The 25,628-nt window shown below is 35.1% G+C and overlaps 1 protein-coding gene across 7 annotated transcripts in view; it reads left to right on the top strand.

Annotated features, from left to right (window-relative positions):
* PTPN13 (protein tyrosine phosphatase non-receptor type 13) overlaps positions 1–25,628 on the top strand; it is a 203,667-nt gene that overhangs the window by 58,853 nt on the left and 119,186 nt on the right. For all 7 annotated transcript variants that reach the window (XM_082726629.1, XM_082726631.1, XM_082726630.1 and 4 more), the window contains exons 3-5: positions 13,503–13,681; positions 22,551–22,616; positions 24,709–24,894. In XM_082726629.1, coding sequence (XP_082582755.1) covers positions 13,503–13,681; positions 22,551–22,616; positions 24,709–24,894 — 431 coding nt within the window. The remainder of the gene's footprint in view (positions 1–13,502; positions 13,682–22,550; positions 22,617–24,708; positions 24,895–25,628) is intronic.

Here is a 25,628-nt window from a genome sequence, read left to right as displayed (position 1 = left end):
AAAAGTGAATATTTACCATCAATGAAACATCATTGAAGAAACTACTAAAAAATGTATTTCCAGAAGAAGGAAATTTAACCCAAAAGGAAGAAGAAGGCTTAACAAAGGAATGATAAGCACAACAATTAGCTAACTTGATGGCAAATCTAAATAAGCATTGTCTATATTAAAACATTAAGAAAGATGATGTCAAATTTAAGTTTACAGATAATAATATTTAGGTAAATGATAGGAGTTAAAACAGCTTAAAGGTCTGACTTATGGGAATGATAGGATAGGTTTATTGACTTTAGAGCTTGCATAGTAATATCCTCAAAATTTGTGAGATAATCAGAAAACAAAAAGAGAGAAATGTGCAGGCATGCCTGGGTGGTTCAGTGGGTTAGGCCTCTGCCTTTGGCCCTGATCATGATCTCAAGGTCCTAGGATGGAGCCCTACATCTGGCTTTCTGCTCAGCAGGGAGCCTGCTTCCCCCCCTCTCTCTGCTTGCCTCTCTGCCTACTTGTGATCTCTCTCTCTGTCAAATAAATAAAATCTTTTAAAAAAAAAAAAGAGAGAGAGAGAGAGAAATGTACAACTTCCAATCTGGTAGAAACAATGGAGAATAAATAACTCAACCTTGAGAAGAGAGACAAAGCACTGAACTTCAAACTGATTTCTTGGTTGGTTTGTTTTATAAGCCTTTGTAGTAAATATAGAAAGTTTTTATGGATTAAAATCTTTTGAGTAAATCTTGGTACAGTCTATACAGCTTTTAAAAGACCAAATCCTAACTAGTCTCTTCATATTACATTCTTAATTATCTACAATCATAATTTTCTTGATTAACAGGGTGTATCAGTTGTCTTTGACAAGCCACATCTTGCCCTGTCTTTATAAAGCCACAATGAACAGGTCCTTCAAGTTAAGTGTGTTTGAACCAGACAACATTACCCCATTTCTCTCCCTGGAAACAAACCATAAAACATGAAATTAGTATCTAGCATTCTTAAAATGAATAATGTCAGTTGCTTCACAAGTGTATGAAGCACTTGTAGTAAACCACACCTCCCCTCATAAATACACAGTGAATACACTGTTTTGATTTGAAAATTTTTTGGCTCGAGATCTGACAGACCATTTTACAAATTTAAAGAGTCATACATTTTTTAAAAATTTGTTTGACAAAGAGGGCATGTGATAGACCACAAACAGTGGGAGAGGGTGAAGCAGCCTCCCCCACTAAGCAGGGAGCCCAACATGGGGCTAAATCCTAGGACCCTGGGATCATGACCTGAGTCAAAGGCAGATATTCAACTGACTGACCAGGCTCCCCAAGAGTCATATATATACACAGGAAAGTTGCTACAGGTCATTCTTTCTAGCCTCATCCTAGGCTGATAAAAAGAATTTTACTCACAATAAGTATTGTTTGAATTTCATAGTTAAGGATTTTTTTTAAAATATTGAGGTATCATATATGTAGTAAGGAGTGTTGTGCTTTTTTTCTTTTTAATAACTGGAAGTTTGTACTTCTTAATCCACCTCACCTACTTAATAAAGAGCATTATTGTTAATTGTACAGCCTGATGAATTATATGAAAGCACACACCCGTATAACTACCACCCAGATCAAGATATAGAACCTGGGAGGTCTCCCTCACGCTCCTTCCTTTCAGTTCTTCTTCCTCCTCCTCTGCCTCCTCCTTCTTTGATTATAGCTGAGACATAGTTTCAGGTATACAACACAGCGATTCAACTTCTGTATATGTTATGCTGTGCTCAGCACAAATGTAGCTACCATCTTTTGCCATACAACCCTCTTACAATATTTATTAATTGGGGGGGGGGGAGAAAGAGAGCCTTTGAGTGTGGAGGAGGGGCAGAGAGTGAGGGAGAGAGAGAGACTCTCGAGCTGGCTCCACACCCAACATAGAGCTCAATCTCATAATCCTAAAATCATGATCTGAGCCGAAACCAAGACTTCCACGTTTAACCAACTAAGCCACATAAGTGCCTTTACAATATTATTAACTGTATTACCTATGCTGTGCCTTTTATTCCCATAACTTATTCATTCCATAACTGGAAGCCTGTATCTCCTACTTCCCTTCGCTCGTTTTTCCTACCCTCCACCCCCTCCCTTTTGGCAGTCATTGGTTTGTTCTCTGTGTGTATAGATATGATTCTGCTTCTTGATTATTTATTTACTTGTTTTTTAGATTCCACATATGAGTAAAATCTTACAGTATCTGTCCTTCTCTTTCGCACTTACTTAGCATAATACCCTCTAGGTCCATTCATGTTATCACAAATAGCAAGATCTCATCCTTTTTTGTGACTTGTAATATTCCTGTGTGTGTGTGTATTTGTGTATGTGTGTGTGTGTGTGTGTGTGTGTGTTTACCACATCTTCTTTATCCATTTGTCTATCAATGGACACTTAGGTTACTTCCGTATCTTGGTTATTGTAAATAATGCTGTAATAAACATAGAGCTGCATGTATCTTTTTTGAATTTTGTTTTGTTTTGTTTTGTTTGGGTAAATACCCAGTAGTGTTATTACTGGATCATATATTTCTGTTTTTAATTTTTTTGAGGAAACTCCACACTGTTTTTCACAGTGGCTGCACCAGTTTACATTCCTACCAATAATGCACAATTTTCCCTTTTCTCCATATCCTCACCAACACTTATTTCTTGTCTTTTTGATTTTAGCCATTCTGATAGGTATAAGATGATATCTGGTTGTAGTTTTGATTTGCATTTCCCTGATAATTAGTGATGTTGAACATCTTTTCATGTGTCTGTTGGCCATCTGTATGTCTTTGGTAAGATGTCTTTTCAGGTCCTCTCTCCATTTCTTATTTTTATTTTTTATTCATTTTTTATTTTTAAAGATGTTATTTATTTATTTATCAGAGAGAAAGAGCATAAGCAGGTTGTGTGGCAGGTAGAGGAAGGAGCATGACCTAAGCCGAAGGCAGATGCTTAACCAACTGAACATCTGAGGCATCCAGCGCTGTCCATTTTTTAATCAGATTGTTTGGTTTTTTTGGTGGTGAGTTGTGTAACTTGTTTCATATTTTGGATCTTAATCTGTTATTGGCTGTATCATTTGCAAATATCTTCTGTTCAGAAGGTTGTCTTTTTATTTGTTGATGGTTTCCTTCACTGTGCAAAAGCTTTTTATTTGTTGTTGTTTTTTTTTTAAGATTTCATTTCTTTATTTGAGAGAGAGTCAGAGAGGGAGAGCACAAGGAGGGAGGGGTCAGAGAGAGGAGCAGGGAGCCCAGCAGCTTTCCGGCTTGATCTGGGGACTCCAGGATAACGACCTGAGCCAAAGACAGACATTTAACTGACTGAGCCACATACGCACCCCAAAAGCTTTTTATATTGATGCAATCCTAGTAGTTTCTTTTTGGTTTTTGTTTTCCTTTCCTGAGGAGACATAACTAGAAAAACGTTGTGATAGCTTATGTCAAAGAAATTATTCCCTATGATCTCTTCTACGAATTTTATGGTTTCAGGTCTCACACTTAGGTCTTTAATCCATTTTGAGTTTATTTTTGTGTGTGGTAGGAGAAGGTGGTCCACCTTCATTCTTCTGCATGTGGCTGTCCAGTTTTCCCAACACCATTTGTTGAAGAGACTGTCTTCCCCCATTGGCATAGTCTTGTCTCCTTTGTTATATATTATTTGGCGATATATATGTGTGTTTCTTTCTTTTCCTAATTAATACTTGACTACCAAGAATAATCACTATTATGACCTGTTACATAGATAAATTTTGCTTGATTTTAAACATCATATAAATAGAATCATACAATGTAAACTGTTTTGTGTCTGAATTCTTTTACTCAACATTCTGAGATTCATCCACATTATATGACCAAGCTTTTTAAAGAAAACGTTTTATGATTACTTCTCTATATTCTCAAATACAGAAATTAAAAGGGAGCTTTATGCCTCCTATAATTTAGTAACCAGTTAAGATTGTTACCTTTTGGGTGATGTGTATCAGTCATGTTTTACATTTTTACAAGAAATGTGTCCTAATATTTCTTTTTGGACAGTGGAATCATTTGCCATTCAAATAAGCCTACTTCTCCCATTTCTCTTCAGAAGGACAAATTCTTGAAAATGTAAATAGGATGGGGTATCTGAAGAGCAGCACAGAATAGCATTAGTAATCACAAAAATATTTTTCATAAATAGCTTCAGATCATGGTTATGTGGAATCATGTTGTCATAATTAAAGTCAGTTTTTCTCAGGCAAAAAAAGTTTCTCTCTGTACTTCCTTTTTCTAGAAATTGAAAATATAAACTAATCTTCATTAACTTTTTCATCCAATTCTTTAAAAATGAAATAAATGCCAGTCATCCTTAATATTTTTTGTTTTTCAACTATTGTATAAATTCCAGGTCCTTGAAAGTAAAGAGAAGTTGCTGAGTTCATTCTTGAAAATTTGTAATCTTTTTCCCCCAGTGTTATTCAGATAGCAGTAGTGGGAAAAGATTTTTTTTTAGGTACTTGAAAATGTGTTGGAGGAAGAAAAAATAAAACTTGTTGTTTTATAAATGGCCTTTAATTTAAAATTTTTTTCCGTTGCTGATTACCTTGGTTATAGTTTAATTTGCCAGACAAAATGTAATGCAGCCACTGCATAATCTACAGAGGCTGTCAGGAGGGTGCTGGGAAGCAGTAGAAATGCCTTTGAAAGGGGCGCCTGGGCTGCTCGTTGTTAAGCATCTACCTTCGGCTCAGGTCATGATCTGAGGGTCCTGGGATCAAGACTCTCATCTAGGTCTTTTCTCCATGGGAGTCTGCTTCCCCCTTTCCCACTCCCCCTGCTGTGTTCCCTCTCTCGCTGTCTCTCTGTCAAATAATAAAATCTTTAAAAAAAAAAATGCCAATGCTTTAAGAAGTTTGGCACTGGGTTCCAAAATATAACCAAGTTTTGAAATGGACTTTACCATTCAAGATGAGCATTGTCACAACTACTTGAATGGGTTGGTTAAATAAGCTATGATTGGCATATTTTCAGCAAAAAACCACTTTCAAACAAATTTGTCTTTTAGAAGTCTGCAGCGTAAAAGATTTCATATATGGGAAATAGTTTTGTTCTCGACATTTGGGCTCTCCTTCAGGAAATAAAATTTGTTGTTAGTCCTAGTATCTTTTCTAAATACAAGTTGTATATGTAAGGATACATGCATATATCAGACATATATCAACTTGTATTTCTAAATACAAGTTGTATATGTAAGGATACATGCATATATCAGACAAGGTAGGAGATCAGAGGTGCTCGCTGCAAGGCCAGAAAAGATAAAACATAGATATTCCCTGGATTTATAGAAAGGGGCAAAGAAGCAAAATTCAAGGAAAAAACGAAACAAAATGGAATCAGGAGGGAGACAAACCATAAGAGATTCTTAATTAACTCACAAAACAAACTGAAGGTTGCTGGGGGGTGGGAGAGGATGGGATAGGGTGGTAGGGTTATGGCTATTGGGGAGGGTATGTGCTATGCTGAGTGCTATGAAATATGTAAGCTGATGATTCACAGACCTGTACCCCTGGGGCAAATAATACATTATATATTAATAAAAAAAATTTTTTTGAAAAAGCAAAATGCATAGGAAGTTCATTTGTAGTTTTCTTTACTTTGGGGATAAGAAAGAAAAAAAACAAATGAAGATCATTTGATTAGGTGAGTAAAGCAACTTATTTCTAAATGCACAGTGGGATCTTCAGTTTGGTGCCATTTATCCAGCTCCTTCCTTATAAATAGAGAAGAACTATGTAGGTCTTACTTCTAGTCTAAAATTATTTCTGACAGGCATTCTGCTTTTCTAATACAAAATGACTTTATTATAATTTGAATAAAACACTCTCGTTTGCCATATCTCTTGAAAAATGCTTCTTTTGTGGCTTTATAAACCGAAAAAATAATTAAACATTAGGGGAGAATATAAACTCGTACATACTCTCCATCTCCTGATGTTCTTACAGTCCATTAATTGACATAGAAATGAAACAAGTACAAGGTCAAGAAGCAACTTAATTGAGCTGTGATACCATTTTATTGACCCTCTGAAGGGTAATAGTTCTTATATATGTGTCAGCTCAACTGATATAGGTATCTGAATCTCCAGGAAACTTTTTGAAAATACTGTGCAGAATCCTGTGCCCTGTCTCCAAAATTCACACCAAAATTCTGAGACTTAGGACACTAGGAGATAGGAGGCTTGTGTTACCTCAATCTAAGGCAGATCCTTTGTAAATTTAAAGTTTGTTTCAATATTCTGATTAACTAAGTTGACACTTCTTTTGACTCATACTTGGAATAATGGATAATAATAAAGATTCAAGAATAGAATAAAATATAATCTCTCAGTGAATAATTTAAACTACCTGGTATTGAAAGAAAACTTTGTTTTCCTTCATAATGAAGCTCCAAAATAACCTTTTTTTGTGACTGGCAAAATGTAAATTGACAAATTATTGTCATAGCAGAGCAAGGCAGAAGGACACCCTAAGACTGTGAACCTGTGGTAGAGTTGGAATTATAAACAAATTCATTTTTTTCAAATACTGCAATTACGTCATTGTAATTGCTTTGTACCTGATCTTTAAGAAATTCAGGGATGGGCACCTGGGTGACTCAGTGGATTAAGCCTCTGCCTTTGGCTGAGGTTATGATTGCGGGGTCCTGGGATCGCGCCCCACATCGGGCTCTCTGCTCGGCAGGGAGCCTGCTTCCACCTCTCTCTCTGCCTGCCTCTCCGCCTACTTGTGATCTCTCTCTCTCTGTCAAATAAAGAAATAAAATATTAAAAAAAGAAAGAAAGAAAGAAATTCAGGGACGCCTGGGTGGCTCAGTCAGTTAAGCGTCTGCCTTCAGCTCATGTCCTGATACCATGGTGCTGGAAGCACGTCCCACATTGGGCTCCTTGTTCAGCAGGGTGCCTGCTTCTGCCTCTGCTTGCTGTTCTCCCTGCTTGTGCTCACTCTCTTGATCTCTTTCTCTGACAAATAAATAAATAAAATCTTTTTTAAAATATTTCATAGTTAACATCCTTACAACACTTCCATTCGAGAAGAAATGTATGAAAGCAGAATTACAAAAGCATTTTGTTCATTCAGTATTTTGGTGTACAATTTTTAGGTGTGCAGTTTTTATTGATGAGTGCAAAGAAAGGCGAGGAACTTAATATATGAAGAGAATAAAGTACACAACTTCCTCAGAATATGATACGAATGAAAGAAGATGTGAAAGGAACTGCTGCTGTTTCTTTCATGCTTTTTGGATTGGGTGGCCAAGAAAGTTTGCTGAAGTAGAGAGCAAATTCATAGGGACATGGTTCCTTCTGTATTCATATTATCTAGCCGTATAAGCCCTGTTGCTTTTAATAATCATAACCAATTCAGTTTTACTAATATAGATTGCCTATACACCTCTTTTTAAAGTTCAGATCTCTTTGGTATTCTGTTAACAAGATGCACGGTTTGGAATTACCTCAAGAATCTTGCAAGTACATAAACAAAACAAAACTACTAGAAGCCTAATTGATCAGATGCCATAACAAGATTCCAGTGGCTGTGGTTTGGATAGGTGGCTTGCATGTGTTTAGTGTTTAAAAGTAAAAAAGAAAAAGAATGTGTATATATGTGTATATTAGTGTGAATAAATGTCATCATGAAGAAAAAAAATGCCTTTTTTTCCTATTGTAGTCAAGAAAAGTTCATAAAATATATCAATTTGGAGGGCATGTCTGCATAATTTCATTTTATCAGCATGCTATCACTTCTATTACAAATAAAAATTTTTAAAACTGTATGTTGATAACATAGTTGATATGTGTACATCCCAGATAAACATCTTCATCTAATAATTTATGTCATACCTAAACACAATCACTAGGTACAGTAAAACACCAATTTCACATGAATAGTTAGTAAGTACAAACTGGATTATTATAAAATTATAAACTAGTTTTTATAAATTTGGTAACATTGCTAACTAGGAATACAATATAATAAATAGAACACTTATAGAAGGTACATTCCCCCAAGGAATTAAAGAAAAAAATAATATTTTAGGATACTTAATACTTTAAATTATCCATATTTCTAATATGACTTTTAGATACTAGATGTCAAAAAGTTCCTAAAAATCTAATTTGATCTATTCTTCTGAAATTTACAGTACCTGTTATATATTGTATGCTCCTTATGTTCCATTCCATGTGGGGGGGAGCTAAGTAGGAGATTGAGGATGAACTTAAATACAGTGAGTTTTCTTAGATGTACTGTCTACATGTGGTATTTTCAAAGAAAAGACATTAAATAGTAATAGCAACCACTGTTGTCTGTGCGCTGCCAAAGAAAGCGTAATAGCCCCCTACTTTTGTATTGTACTTACTGTGTGCCAGGAACAGTTCCAAGGGCTTTTTCCATGAATCCTCACAACAACCTTACCTATTCAGATGAGGAAGTCAAGGCAAAGAGAGGCTAGGTAACTTATTTAAGATCACAGTATAAGCTATAAAAGTCAAACCTAGGATATTAACCCAGGGATACTGGCATCCGTCTGAAGTCTTAATCATTATACTATACTTCCTCTCTCTCTCTCTCTCTTTTTAATTTTTAAAGATTTATTTATTTAAGAGCGAGAAATAGATGTCTCAATTCCAATTATTTACACTTTTTTTTCAAAATAGGATTGCTATTTTATTCTGATCCATGTCAGAGAAACTGAAGTTTTAAACCAGTAGTAACAATTTATGAGGAATCAACAAATTTTGAATTGGGAATCGATCTGTAGCATAGCCTATAATTCCCAGTGAATCTTAAATAATTTATCACAAAGTTTTACTAATCAAGTAAAAGTTCAAACATTCTGAACCGATTTTTTTATGCATTGTTATACCAGATGATTTATTTAACACTATATATGTTTGTATATACACACAAACTGAATTTTTGAGAATTGTGTATTAAGAGTGACTTCATCAAATTTTTTGGAGTTTGGAACAGTGTCCACTGCATAAATTTTTGACAAGCACTTTAATAGAACATATGGAATAGGAGGACTGCAATTTCTGTATATATACTTAAATAGGCAAAGGGAATATATCAGGCCAAAATGATGTCCTTGTTCTAAATCTTTAGATGATTCCTGTTTAGTTCTCTTATTGTGTTTGTTACCAGTCATGGTCATTGCCCTAATCTTTATACCCTAATTGGAAGGCCAAAAAATAAAATGAAGGAGACAATAAAAAGTAAACTCTTTTGGGGGAAAAACAGTATGGTGGGCACCTGGTGGCTGTCGGTTAAGCATCTGACTCCTGATTTTGCCTCAGGTCATGATCTCAGGGTTGTGAGATGGGGCCCCATGTCAGGGTCCATGAACAGCTTGGAATCTGCTTGAGATTCTCTCTTTCCCTCTCTCTGTACCTCCCCTTCTACCCTTCCCCTCACTTGTACTCACCCACAGGTCTGTACTCTCTCCCAAATAAATAAACTAAATCTTTTTTAAAAAATTAATTTTAATGAAAGCATGGCTATGGAACTTATTTTAAGGGAACATTGGAAAGAAGCTCTGAGTAAGATATTTCTTTGCATATCAGACTTTTGCTTATTTCTAATTTTGCCTCTCGCCACTTGTTTAAGCAACTTTTTCTGTGGAATGTTGGTAAAAGTCTATAAATAGAATCATTTGACTACTGGAATCAGTTCACATCTGATTTACTGTTTCATAATAATAACATTCTTGAGATAATCATCACACAAGTAAAACACAGGACATCAAATTACAAGCTTCTGGAATTCCATTTTTAAGTATTCTTTTGTTAGCATTCTGTGAAGGATTTTGCATGCATTTGCTTTAAATTCTTTCCTTGTGGTTAGACAAGGACAGTGAATTATACTGATTTGAACCACTACTCTAAATTTCCTCACTTGTAGGTTTGCATAACCCTTTACAACTATTGAAAAATATATTTTGTGGTTTGACTGTTCTCTAAAGAATCTAATACTAAATGTTGTACGTGTGTGTTTTGGGTATTTGACAGCAGTGTAGTTTGTTGTTGCAGCTGTATTAGCTCTATTACCAGACCTTTAAAAATCACATTTGAAAACAATGAAAATATCTGTCATTTCTTTATGTGTGTGTGTTTTCTAATAAGTGAAAATATGACCCACCTTGGTGATTTTGTTTCTCACTGCTCTCTACCATTTCTCTGCCCAAAGATCTTGCTGTTCCTTGTACAAACTTAATAATTTCCTGACCACATGTCTTTGCTTTGGCTGTTTCTTTTCTTGAAATCTCCCTCTTAACCATGAACCATGGTCAAATCTTACTCACATTAAAGGGCCACATATAAAAAAAAGAAATTAATTCTTTCTTCATTGTAGTTGAAGTAATTATGCTGTCCTCTAAACTCCCTTTTGTGTTTTTTTTTTCTCTCTTAGATACCTTATGCTTTCTATCTTGTATTTATTCATAAATACACTTTATCTCCCCAGTGGTACTGTAGGCTCTCTGAGCAAATGACTTATCATGTTGGGAAGGTTGTGTTTAAATATGAATACTGTTTATAATAATGGTATACCTTAGATATTGGTAAAAACAAACAAACACAAACCTGTTGTATAAAGTACAATTTGAAAGATAAAAGGTCTTGCCAGAGGACCAATAGTTTTGCTGACCTTGGTTGTGCTGGTAAATAAATCTCTTAATATTGTAGTGCTAAGCAATTATGGATTACCTTCACCTTCACAGTTTCTGTTCTGTGCTACCCTGTCAAGGATGGGGTAGGGTTGGGTTAGTCTGTGGCCTCGAATGAGGAAGAGAAGTATAGCAAGCTCTTTTCTGGTCTAAGTGGACACTAGCACCCAATATGGCAAGACAGGACATAGCCTTTAGATGTCTGAGTAGTATTTATGCCTTTCCATTAGCGGTGATTTCCTATTATTTATAAATTCAAGTGGTAACAAGTATACAAAAAAATCATAATACTATCCCCAAATAAGACTGACAGGAATCAGAAATGAGAGTTAAAACCCTAGCCTCCTCTCTTAGATTTAGGATTAGATACTGGGGAACGGCATAGAAAGGCTAATAAAAAGAATCATTTAAAATAGTGGGGGTGGAGATTGGCAGTGATGAGAGAAAGAAGTGTGAGAGGGAGATTATAGCACCATGCGTGCACAGATGCCTAAGAGAAGAACAACCTGCGGGAAAAAACTGACAAGGAGCCATTAGTCTTAATGTTGGAGTATGTCTTTACATTAAGGGTATGGTCCTTGCCCTTGATTTCTTTTCTAATCTGAACTCATTTTTTGCTGAGCTCATCCAGGCACAAGACTTTGAATACCGTCTATTAGGCCATTGACCCCCCAAATGTATCTCCAGTTCAGACCTTCTGCCCAAATTGCAACCCACCTGCCTACTGATACCCCAATTTGAATATCTAATAGTTACCTTAAACATAGTAGGTCCCAAAGTAAAGTTCTGATTCCTACCAACACCTCCCAACCCCTACTTCAGCAACCTGTGCTCTCTAACTCAGTTGAAGACACTCCATCCTTCCCATTACTGAGACCAAAATCTTGGAGTCATCCTGATTCTTCTCATTCTCTTGCTTCACATCCAGTTTTTCAGGAATTCTGTTGTCGCTACCTCTAAAATCCATTCGGGTCCCAACAGGTTGCCACCACTCCTACTACCACTATGTGGTTCCTGACCGTCATCATCTCATACCAGATATTAGTTAGTAGGTGGCCTTCCTTATTGGTCTCCTAATGTTTGTTCCGTTTTATTGCTAATTTGAAAGGAATTGATTGTAGACAGTTTTATAATATCTGTGACATGGGAAATATTGATATTTCGAATAGGATTGTTAGTCAAGGAAAATATTATTCTGCCCTGTTTGAGTTCTCTTTCATCAGACTGTGTAATATTTATGCATGAAATACCCAAGAAGAAGCTTCTAACAGAAAATGTGTAAAGTGGCTATGAGAGACAATATACTTAGCCTTTACCAGCTGTGATGACTCATTAAAACATATTTTACCATAAGAATTGCGGGCCATGTTTTTAGCTGCCTGATGTGTGATCGGGTGGGACTATAAGGACCACTAGTCTGTGACTCAGCTTCAATGTAACAGGAGATGTGCTCACTGATGAAAGGATACATTCAAACTTGTTTTTCTTCCTTGACACAATTACTAAAGACGTGTTTCAGATTCATAAAAAAACAGGAGAACATATAATTGTCTTTTTAATCTTCAGAAAAGGAATGAATTTTAATAGTTTATTTTTTATTAACGTAAGTCAAATTCTGGTAAAAAAGTCAGAAAGGATCAATAATTTCCATTCTAATAAAAGTTGTTTTCAGGAAAGCATAGATACTTTAGTATGTTTAACAAATTGTGCCTTAGACTTTGGTCAGTTTCTTAGACATAGAGAGGTATCAGTACAGCTTGTTGGACTGAGAAATAGTGGCACCAGCAGTCACAGACCTTTTGTGACTCCCCTCTAGCAGTTTCTTGAGTCCATAATCCAGGTCATGTAGCAGTTACCTTAAAACATAGATTAGTTTCCTTTTGCAATGGGAGGACAAAATAAATTACCTCTAATAAGTCTATTTTGTTGAGTCTAATGTATACTTTTACTTTTGCAAGCAGGCCTGCTGAAATTGAAGGAGAGAGAGAGAGTTGTTTTGTTTTGTTTTTGATACTCTCTTAAACATGTGCTGTTAGGCACCCATACATGCAAACATTAAAACAAAAAAATGTTAGAGACCCCAATGATCACATTTGGTAGTACAGAAGCTATCTGAAATTCTGGTAAAATAATGAACAAATGCAAACAAGACAAATCTGAATTCAGACAAATACCTATTTTGGTGCCAAACGAAAAACATTCTCTATAGTTGAAACCTTACTAAGTCCAAATCTGATAAATTATCAAAGGAATTATTTTCTGTGTTTCAGAACACGATAGTCTAAATGAGGAAATCTTAACATAGGGTCCATAAGTGGTCTGTAAGGAGATCCTTGAATCTCTTTTGTATGCAGTTTTATAGTTTTCTATATCCTCAAAAAAAAGAGACCATATTTTTCACCAAATCCTCAAAAGAATCCATGATTCCCCCTTCCCAAAGTTTAAGGAACCACTTGATCCTTATGCTCAACTGTATCACTGTGGTCAAGTTTTTGAACCAAATTTAATTCTTATGACTGACAGTGAAAATTTTCTATTTCTGCTCTCCAAATTTTACCATCTAAGTTTTAGAAGGTTAAGCCAAATCAAGGTGATGTTGTTAATAATGCTAGCAATCATGAAACCCATTCTCTTTGTAGCATGTTGCTTTGGTGTATGTTAACATGTTAACATAAATATAAGTTGGGATAGTCATTTAAATGATCTATACTGCGATTATAATTCTAAGCAGGGTTTGTTGTTTTTGTTTTTTTCCTTTTTTATTCTGTGTGATTACAAACCAGTAAGCATAGCTGATCCTGCTGCCCTTGGTTTCATCATTTCTCCGTGGTCTCTGCTGTTGCTGCCATCCGGTAGTGTGTCGTTTACAGATGAAAATATTTCCGATCAGGACCTTCGTGCATTCACCGCACCAGAGGTTCTTCAGAATCAGTCACTGACTTCTCTTTCAGATGTTGAAAAGGTAATTCTTAAATATTCTTGCTTGATTTTTTTGTTTTTGTTTTTGTTTTTTGTTTTTTTAGTGGAGTAGGAAATGTAAAAGGCACTGAGCTACCCTACCTCAACCCTCTGAAAAAACAGCCATTGAATTTTAAATGATTATGTATTCAAGAAGTTCACATTATTTTGTGTAAGAATCCAAAGTAGTTTTATAAAAATTTATGGATTGAAGAAAACATTTTTAAAATGTGAGCTGTAATTAATTCATGTTTAAAGATATTTATTAAATGCCTGCTGTGTATAAAGAACTGTGCTTGTGAGAAAAATGCAAAAATAACTATAAATTGATCCTGATCAGCATACCTGGGTGGCTCAGTCAGTTAAGCATCTGACTCTTAATCTTCGCTCAATATCCAGGTCATGAGTTCAGGCTCTGTACTGGGCTCTGCACTGATTGTAGAGCCTACTTAAAAAAAAGAAGAAGAAGAAAATTGATCCTGATTAATGTGTATAAAACAATCTGTAATATATGGATTGAAATAAATGCTGTATACAGGGGTAGAGTATATTAAGATGCTGGAGAAGAGCAATTTTTAGCTTAGAATGATAATTACAGAAAAGGTAGCATTTGTATTGGACTATGAAGAGTGATTAGAATTTAGAAAAGTAAAAATAGGTAGAAATGAGCATTACACTCAAGGTTATTACTACATGCAATGATAAGAGGTAAGAAATTGCCCACTGTAAAAGGGAAATATTTAGTTAGATCAGTTAGGCTAGGAAGGCTGTGGATAAAAAGAAGGAAGCTATTTGATCAGAATAGAGAAAACTTTGAATGTCAGACCCTGAGACTTTCTTCTGAGTCATATTTTTAGGACACTGACATAGTGTGATTTGTGATTTTAGAGGGTATGTTTGACAAAAGTGGATAACTAGGTAAGATGAAAGATTGTATAGGAATTGTATTATATAGGAATCTGTGCAATATATAGAATCTATACTGCACACACAAATAAGAGAATGTGTAGGAACTGAACTGTATAGAAATCTAACTGAGGTGTTTTAATAATCTGGGGGGAAGAACTAAAAATCAAGTCATGCCTTGGGAATGTAAAGGCATGGATGGAGGGGATACACTGGAAGTGGAGCTGGCAAAGTTTGACAGTTCATTTGATGGAACAATTAAGGAAAATTTATGAGAGATATATGCAGTCTGAGGATGGCAATACCATTGACATCAGATCTAATCAGGCTGTGAAAAAAATAGATAATGTGCAACTCACTGTGGTAATTTAGATATGGAACTTGGAGAATTCAGAATTGGGTATGAATATCATTTCCCATACATTATTCCACGTTCAGTGTAAAAATTAACCTAATATTTGCTAACAGTAAAATTATTAAATGAAAAAGTAAGATTTACAAATTTAAATGTATGTGCATTTTACTTGAAGGAGTTATTTATTTGAGAGAGCAGGAGCCAGAGGAGGGGCAAAGGGAGAGAATCATCAAAGAGACATCCCGCCGTGCAGAGAGCCCATCACAAGGCACAATTCCAGGACCCTGAGATCATGACCTGAGCCAAAGGCAGACATTTGATCGACTAAGCCACCCAGGGGCCCCAGGATCTCTAAATCTTAATTGAGGTTCAAGATATTTACAAACCAATGAAATAGCATATTGAGTTTTGCATGTCTGAGCACTTTTGAAGAACAGTGTCCACTTGAGAGACTTTATCAGTCTCTCAAGTGGATCTGGTGACCTCAGAAAAATGAAGAAAAACTGCAATAAAGCCATGCCTGTCTTACTTTTAAAAATTTCTATTGAATTTCACTAGGGTTTTTTCCTAATTATGAAAAGTTTTGCACAGGTGTTCATGAATTCTTTAAAGTATTGAAAATCCACAATAAAAGAAAAAAGTGCTTACTAGAAATTTCAGGTGTACAAGTGCTTTTCATTTGCTGAAGGCTTTCCCATTTTGCCCCATGATGTCAAGATACCCAAACTAGTAAACTGTCCTGTGTTTCGGTACTGTTAGAGCACATGTTTGGGAAAGTGATTTGACACTTATCTATTACTAGGCTAAGTACTTAGGAGCTGGGATGGATGGGTGTGGGATTGTTGCCATTACTATGTTAAAATAGAGTTGATTTCGTTTTTGTTTGTTTTTTCAAGCGGTTGCACAAATTTATTTCTTATTTATTTTTACAAATTTAAATTTACATTAGGAATGTGTCAGAATTCAATTTGCTTTGCATCCTTTTCAACAATTGGTTGAAATACTGCCATGTTAATCATCAAGGAAATGCAAATATATATGCAATGAATTTTTACTGTATATTATATATAAATAAATGTAAGTGCATTTCCTTGATGATCAGTGTATCTTTTCATATGCTCAGTAGCCACTCAAATATTCTTTTTTTTAAATTTTATTTTATTTTTTTAATTTAATTTTATTTTTTTCAGTGTTCCAAGATTTATTGTTTATGCACCATACTCAGTGCTCCATGCAATATGTGCCCTCCTTAATACAGACCACCAGGCTCACCCAATCCCCCACCCCTCTCCCCTCCAAAACCCTCAGTTTATTCACAAATGACACTACAGACAAAGGGCTGATATCCAAGATCTATAAAGAACTCCTCAAACTCAACACACACAAAACAGATTAATTGTGCAAAAACACAGGCAGTAGAGTTGATTTCTTAGTGCATCTAATTGGAACTCCTAGTTTACTCATGCTTCAGTGTAATTCTAAGTGTAAAGAAAATCAAAGGCAATTTTCTTGATCCATTCCTGTTTGCAATATAAATATAAGCAAAGGTCAGAGGAATAGTCCTATATTCTAGTATTCTTTCTTTGGTGGGAGTGGGGTGCAAAAGAACATATATCTATTTGATGACTAATGGCCAATAAATTCATGGAAACTAATTTGATATTGTTAGTATGGAAATTAAAATTAAAAATCACCATTCTACTATTCTGATTTTAATAGGGAAGGGGTGTACTGAAGAAGAGAATGGTAACTGCATTTCATGACTTCTATGAGTTAAGGATATGTCATTAACTAGCATTCAGTACATGCTTACTGTTATTTTTAAAAATAATATTCAATACTAGCACAGTATTGTGAATAATAATGAGTACTTAATAAGACCTTGATGCATAAAAATGTTCTCTTTATTCAATGGAACTTGTTTGGAAACTATATATGTTTGGAAAAAAATTTACTTCAATACCAGCTCTATAAATAGGCACTTTCATTTATTTGCCTTAAAATTTTACTTTTCAAGATAACGTGCCTCTTTAAAACTACACAGGTTTATACAGGTCACACTAAGCTTTTGATCCTCTGGCTTTTCTGTTTTACTTGGTAATTGTTCACTTCCTGCTTGCATAGCACATGATGTACTTAATTGGGCAGTTCTTTTGAAATCAGTTTGATGGGATTGGAACCTGAATCAAATTCTTGTTTTGATTTGTCTTCAAGAATATTGATATGCCCCAGGGATTTGTACTATATCCCTGATAAACCAAAGGAATCTTCATTTTTAAGTATTCGTTTCCACCAACTTGCTATCTAAATGTCAGGAAATATGGTTGTTACTATCTTTGTGCTTCTTGAATATCAAGGGTCATTTTTGTAAGAACAATACTGGACTTCTCCAACCTTAGCAGTAGCCTCAACTGAACTTGTCAAAAAAATACCTGGGGCACCTGGCTGGCTCAGTCCGTGGAGCATGTGACTCTTGATCTCACAGCTCTAAATACAAGCTCCACACAGAGTATAGAGATTACTTAAAAATAAAATCTTTAAAAAAAAAAAAAAAGACCAAATTCCCTTATGTATATTATAATTTATGTAGTTTATATTAAATCTTATTAATGCATCCTTTCCCCCCTCCTTCCCATTTGTCTATTCATTCATCCATAAATTTGACAAGTATACTTGTTACATGATGGGCACTATGCAGATCACTAAAAAACAAACAAACCCCAGGACTGTCTAGTACCAGAGTCTAATATGAAGTAAAATCATTAATTTGAACATTTTAATTGCTGGGGTTGTGGAGATAATCTATGTCACACCCACTAGGATGGCTACCAACAAAAGAACAAAAAATAGCAAGTGTTATCAAGGATGCAGAGACAACAGAACTTCTATGCACTGATTTTAGTTATGTAAAATGGTGTGACCATTATGGAAAACAGTATGGACATCCATTGTGATTCCTATGTAATCCAACAATCTAACTTCTGGTTGTATATCCAAAAGAATTCAAAGCAAGATCTTGAAGAGATAGTTGCCTACCCACAGTCATTGCAGCATTATTCTTAATACCCCAGAAGAGGCAACTGAAATGTTCATTGATGGATGAAGAAAATGTGGCATACACACCCAACAGAATATTATGCGGCCTCTAAAAAGAAGGAAATCCTATCACATGCTACAACATGGGTGACCCTTTGGACGTTATGCTCAGCAAATAAGCCAGTCACACAAAGACAAATACCATATGATTATACTCCTGTGACATATCTAAAGTAGACAGACCATAGAAACAGAAAGTAGAAATGTGATTATCCAGGGCTGGTGAGAGAGGGATGGAGAAATTTGTGTTTAGTAGATACAAAGTTTCAATTTTGCAAGATGAAGAAGTTTGAGAGTTCTGGTATACAACAATATAAATATAACTTGTCCAGTCTGTTCTTTAAACTATAGTCAGTACATTTTTTTAAACCCCATGTCTGATCTTATCTTTTTGCTGCTTAAAATTATTCAGATTCTCTGTTTCCCTTGACTAAACTCTAGACTCTGTACCATGGCCTTTGAGTGTGTACTGTGCAAGCCTTCCCTCTGAGCACACTTTTTCCCAAGCTCTATTATGCTTCAGTCATTCTGGACTTCAATGTCTTGGATGTGCTAAGTGCTTTATTTTTTTCTTAGCCTTTGCAATTCCTTTCCTTCAGCCTCCAATACTCTTTCATGCCATTTCAGCTCTTGTCTCATCCCCTCATTGCCTGGCTAACTTTTCCTGTAGATCTAAAGCTTTCTTTTACCCTAATTATACTCTCTGTATACTGTTTTGTACATCGCGTCATCTTGTCTTGTTTACTATAGCAGAAGGTTTGAGATGGAAGGGACCCTGCCTGTCCTACTCATTGTTACTTCCCTTCTGCTCTACACTGGTGGTTCTCAAAGTGTTGTGCTCAACTAGCAGTATCAGCATCATATGGGAACCTGTTAGAAAAGCAAGTTCTCGGGCTCCACACCAGATCTACTAAATCAGAGATCCTAGACGTAGGACCCTGTGTCTATGTTTTACCAGATGATACTGATCTGTGTTGAAGCTGGAGAACTTTTGGTCTACGCCATATCTGCCACTTAGTGGCCCTGAAAATTTGTTGAATGAGTAGAAACAACTCAGGATTTTTTTTCACCCAAAGCTATTTATGCTTTGTTGCTATTATGCATAGCCACAAAGTGCCAAGGGGTTTTGCTAAAAGGAACTATGTAGCACACATAAAGCAGCTCTTAATTCTTCACAGAGATCACTAGGTGGGTGGTATCTGCATATCAGACTGCAGTATCTTACCCAGTGACTTATGGTCAGTTAGGTCAGTTAGCTAAGTCTTCAAAGACTTAACATCTCCTCTTTAGAGAATGGATGTAGAGGTGGAAGAATACCCTCCATCTCTGAGCCTTCTCAGTGAGGACTGTTTTCATTATTATCCCATTTTATTTTTCAACAAATATTTATCAAGTATGGGTTCTGAGTAAAATTTCTGGCTTTGTCACTTGAAAGATGTGTGACCCCATGCAATTTGTTTACCTTTCTATGGGATATGTAAAGGGATAATGATACTACTTGCCTCATAGGGTTATTAGAAAGTTAAATAATACCTGTAAGTTACTTAGAACAATACCCAGCACAGAGTAAACACCCACTAAATATTTCCGGTATATGTCAAGTGCTGTTCTAGGTCCTGGGATAGGGTAATAAGTAGGACAAATTCCTTCCACTTATGGAGTTTACATTCCAGTCCATTATAACTATAAAAACAAATGAGGTATATTAACTAGCTCACTCAAGTGTCCTCTTACCCATGTCACATTTTCATTGTATCTTTATCTCTGGCTCCTCCCTTTTCACATATCTACTTAATTGCCTGAATTTCTTAAGTCCACTTTCCAAGTCTGACAGTTCTAGTCCTTTTCAACTCCCAAGGCCTGATAACCAGGAGAATTAATGTTTCAGTTCGAGTCTAAAGGCGAGAAAAAAGTTGATGTCCTCATTCAAATGCAGTCACACAGAAAGGTAGTTTTTGTTCCTCAGGAATGGGTAAACCATTTTGTTCTACTCAGGCCTTCAAATGATTGGATGAGGCCCACCCACATTAGAGAGCAATCTACCTTATCAGTCTACTTAAATTAAGTGTTCATTTCATCCAAAAACTCTCACAAAAATTCCCAGAGTAATGTTTGACCAACTGTCTAGGCATCCTGTGGCCCAGTCACATTGACATACAGAATTAATCATTATACTATATACATAGATGATCATCAAGTATATGATTTTATAACCTTGTTTTAAGAATTGTGCTACTAATTTTATATAGTCATGTATACAAATTATTAAAATATAATAACTCATTTAGCATACTGAGCAATAAATACAATAAAGAATCTTAAGCACTTGAGAATCACAAATCAATATGAATATGTTAAGAGAAATATATTTGAATATATAATTAGTTATTTATGCTAAAGCCATGAAAAGTATTTTTCATATATGAGGCCCTTTGAAAAGGTGTTCATATATGAGGTTCTTTAAAAAGAATCAGAACAGAAATATACAAATAGCCTGCACTATGCTATGTACATGTCATGAAGTTTGGCAGGCATATATTGAATTTATACTATATACAAATTCTATGTTAGTTGCTAAGAGGTATTATAAGATATGTAAAAAAGACTTCCTCAAGGAATACAAACATGGACACATCTTAACTATATTATAGGCAATATTAGTTAACTGTTTCATTAGAGATGCAAGTGAAATATAACTATATGAAAGAGAATGCTTTATCCTGTTTGGGAAAATTTATATTGTATACATCTCTAGACCATCAGTACTGTGTAGGGATTTTATTGTCAAATGAAGAAAGAAAGAACTTTGAAAAATTGAGAAACAGAAGGATTATTTTGGCAACAGAAAATTAAGTGGTGCTGAAACGTTTAGGTTATGATAGATGAAGGAGTAATAACAGAAGGAAGACTTATAAATCTATCTAGAAAAAGGAGGTAGAAGCAAGTTAGAGTGAGCCCTGTTTCTCATTATAAAGAATTGGGATTTTTTTTTAAATTGGGAGCAATGAAAATATTTGAAAAGAGGAACAACTTTTGTACTCTGAGATTTAGAATCATTTAGGAGACAAAGTTGGAGTAGGTTAAAGGGCTATGAAATTGTAAAAAGGAATACCCAGTTTTATTTGTGCATACCTTGCCTGTTTCTAAAGAGAATTTGAGAGAGCTTAGAGAGTTAAAAAATAAATGTGAGAAAATAAGACCAAAGTGAAAATAAAGGCAAGAAAATAAGATGGTGCTGGAGTAAGACTGGTACACAAAAATTGCACATAGTAAGATTATGCAATATTGATAGAGATGGGCTAAAAGGTTAGCTCTGAATTTCTTAACAGGAGGAAAAATGGGAAATGATTATTTATAAGATTAACTGTCCTCACTTTCATCTCACTTCCTGTTTCACAGGAAAGAAGTAGAAGCAGTCAGGAGAAACTTCTCCCAGGATACCACTACCAGATTACTCACATAAATTCCCATCTTCTCTGTCTCCTTAGTGTAGATGAACCATCCGTCCATTTGTTCTTTCACTTCCACTCCTCCCACTTACTGAACAATCTTCTCCCAACAACCTCTGCTCTCTCCTGCAATTCCAGTTTTCTGTGTTGAATCACTCCTATGAGCATAAAAATGTGCTATTATTTTTCTAAACTTAAGAAGCATACAAACAATGCAAAAATATCTTTTTTCACCCAGCTTCTTTCTCCTCCATTACTCCATTCTTTCTTAGTAAGAAAAATGCAAATCAAAACTTCAGTGAAAAGAAAAAAACCTTTCATGAGTTTTTTTCTCTTTCTACATTGGCAAAAATCAGATCTTTGTAGCATATTCTATAGACAAGGCTTGTGAAAAAAATCTCTTACATGTTGCCGGCAGAAATGTAAAATGGGTTTTTTACATCCCCAACTTCTGGTAGGGAAATCCAACAATGTGTATCAAACTACAGATGACTTACTCTTCAATACATAATCTCAGAGAATCAGTTCAAGAGATTGGAGAGAAATAACTGCATGTACAAAATGACATCACATATATCTCTTGTTAAATTAAAAATGCAAGTGTGGTGTAATTTTTAAAGCTTCTGACATTTATAAAAACATATATTTGTGGGGCACCTGGCTGGCTCAGTCTATAAAGCATGCAAGTCTAGATCTTGGGCTAATGAGTTCAAGGCCCATATTTGGCATAGAGATTACTTAGTTTAAAAGAGGGGCAGGGGACAAAGTATATTTGCATGAGTTTGCATAAAGAAGCTTAAGTAAGAAGTAACAAAAATACTCCTAGATGATAGGCTGGGGAATTATGGGGAAAAATCTGTTGTGATAATTTCCATTCTTTTCTATTTTAAGCTGTCACATTTACATAGAATATGAAATGATGATTTTTCTCAAATCATGTGTTATACTTTATCTGGGACCAAAAAAAGTCATGAATATATAGTACTCATTAAATCGTGTTTTTTAGTACTTGGTAAAGTTTTAAATTTTATTTCACCATAAAATGATTTTTTAAATTCTGTTTCTAGATCCATATTTATTCTCTTGGAATGACTTTGTACTGGGGGGCTGATCACGAAGTGCCTCAGAGCCAAGTAAGTTAAATTGTCACATCTGTACATCTTTTTAGAAAGCTCTTCCTTATATTTTTATGTTCTACAGCATGTTATGAGGCATACCAGCATTTCTGTGCTATTTGTTCACATTAATAATGTCATACTCTCAATTAAATTATAAAGTACTAAAGGCACTATTGTTCTCAGAATGTTCTTAGAATTATAGCAGTTACTATCTACATACAATTTAGTCTGTGAAATGTAGTGGCCTCTTCAAAAATTATAGCAAGAGAAATGGGAGTCCACTGCTTTTCTAATGTAATGACTGATAAGAGGGATTCTAAATGTTGATGATTCGTTCTTGAACTAAAGTGATAATGCTTTTTGATGCAGACACATAGGAATAGTAGTTCTAACTATGTCTTGAAATTCAGTTTATACTTACTACATTTTTTAAATTGATGCTTCAAAATCATACTTCACTAAGCTTATGGCAACAGACACCGACATTAAAGCAACACTTTCTGAAGTTTTGGGTTCTGATGACCTTTGGGCTGTTTCTAGTTCTTATTTTCTAAAATAAGAGATTCCTGAAGACCCAATGTAAAAATAATAATAACTTGAAGTTGAAAATTTAAAAATAGCTATATTTCATCAAAGCAAAGATGTAACATACAGAATTGGGTTTTATTTTAGGCATGTAGAAGTCAAAACCTAAAATAACTAAGTATAAAGGTTGTTTTGGTCTGTTTTATCAAATTAAGAAGTCATAGGCATTTTAGGCTTTTAGTCTAAAATTCAGACATCCTAAGATCCATGAGAGATGGATGACATCTTCAACTTGGTTTGGTCTCATTTTGTATCATGAAAAATACTGTGATTTGCTCTCCTCAGTTCCAAGTTTATAAATATAGGTGAAAAAATTAAATTACTACTAATATTGGTGTCCTATATTGTACAACCTAACTTAGTGTAAAATGTGACCACAGCCTATGATTAATAATTTATACTTTAAAGAGAGCCAAAAATTAAGTAAATATCAATAATGTATAAATTAGAATGGAAGTATAAACTTTAACTTATATCTTGCTTTCAGAAATCACAATCATTTTACAAATATGTAACATTTCAGAAGTATTAAGCCCCTGTCTTGTGTCGGACATTGTACTAGACACTTGGAATGTAATGGCCCATGCCTGTGGGGTACATCTATGAGTACAGGCATCAAAATAGCCAATTATAACAGTGTGTGAATGCTATGGTAGGGAAATGGGGGTTGCTGTGGAAAACCAGAGTTGGAGCCTCTAACTACGCTTAGAGGGTTAGGATGAGTTTACTGAAGGGTATTGCATCCAAGCTGAGATCTAAAGGATGACATAACACCCAAATGGATGAGAAGTGGAAAGGAGGGTCACAGGAAGAGCATGCTTCATCAGAATGGTTGTACCAGTTTAAACTCCCACCAACAATGCTTTTCTCTTATCAGTACTTCAAATTATCAGTCTTTTTCTTTTTAGCCTTTCTGTCGAGTTGTGTAGTGGCTTCTTTTTTTGGTTTTAATTGCATTTTTTAGTATACTTATTGGACATTTGGATAGAATATTCTACAAATATGTCAACTAATTTAAAAATCTTATATTACACTTTCTCTGTTTCACCAGCATAAAGAGAACTTATATATAAATGATATTAAGTCATTGTAGTACTTGAAATCTAAGTTATCATCAGTGTCAAATTATATTGAATATATTGCATGTTTTTGATTGTTAGGAAATCATTTATTCGTTCAAAATGTGAGTACACATTTGCATTCACGTAACTGCTTACAAAAACACTTGAATAACTGAGGAATTCCATTTCTTTATCATACAAAAAAACAAAAAACCACTGAGTTTTCTGTAATACTTCCTATCTTAGGAGAGTTATGTTAACCATCTTCTGCTAATAATTTTTTTGAGTTATGAAAAGGTAAAATATACTAAAATATATATGCTGCTAGACAAGAAGCTCCTTTCCTTCAAGTATTTGAAGTATGTTTGGTCTCGTTCCTCTGACTCCTGAAATAGCTTGTCTCATGCTAGAGAAGATTTACACACACTTTTCAAAGTGGCTTTTCCTTTCTTTATATTCAGCCTATCAAGCTTGGAGACCATCTCAACAGCATCCTGCTTGGAATGTGTGAAGACGTTATTTATGCTCGAGTTTCTGTTCGGACTGTTCTGGATGCTTGCAGTGCCCACATCAGAAATAGCAATTGTGCACCTTCATTTTCCTATGTGAAGCAGTTGGTAAAACTGGTTTTGGGAAATCTTTCTGGGGTAAGCTACAGTTTCAGCTGGCACATATAGTCATATTTTAAAATTTAGCAAAACTATTTTAAAGATACAGTAGGCAGCATTTTCTCAAGGAAGACTAGGAACAATACATTAAATTCCTTGTTCTAATGTTAATTGTTCACTTGAAACAGGACTTAAAATTTAGAAGCCCAGTGTAATAACTTAATCTCTTAGATTTTATGAGAATTTGCCCTTTTTTAGAACATTTTAGAGCTGAAAATGTCTGCTCTTGCCTCCTTTCTTTTTTTTTTATTAAGTTATGTTAGTCCCCATACAGTATATTATTAGTTTTTGATGTAGTGTTCCATGATTCATTGTTTGTGTAGAACACCAAGTGCTTTATGCAATCCATGCCCTCCTTAATACCCATCACTAGACTCACCCATCCCACCATCCCCCTCCCTTCTAAAATCCTCAGTTTATTTCCCAGAGCCCATAGTCTCTTGTGGTTCATCTCCCACTCCAATTCCCACCCCCCTTCATTTTTCCCTTTTTTCTCCTAATGTACTCCATGCATTCCCTTATGTTCCACAAATAAGTGAAACCATATGATAATTGACTTTCTCTGCTTGACTTGTTTCACTCAGCATCCTCTCCTCCAGTCCCATCCATGTTGATGCAAAAGTTGGGTACTTATCCTTTCTAATGGCTAAGTAATATTCCACTGTGTATATGGACCACATCATCTTTATCCATTTGTCTATTGAAGGGCATCT

Source organism: Mustela nivalis, assembly GCF_964662115.1.
Source record: "Mustela nivalis genome assembly, chromosome: 4".
Classification (NCBI taxonomy): Eukaryota; Metazoa; Chordata; class Mammalia; order Carnivora; family Mustelidae; genus Mustela; species Mustela nivalis.
The sequence above is the reverse complement of the archived record's forward strand: the minus strand, read 5'-3'. Positions and strand labels throughout refer to the sequence as shown.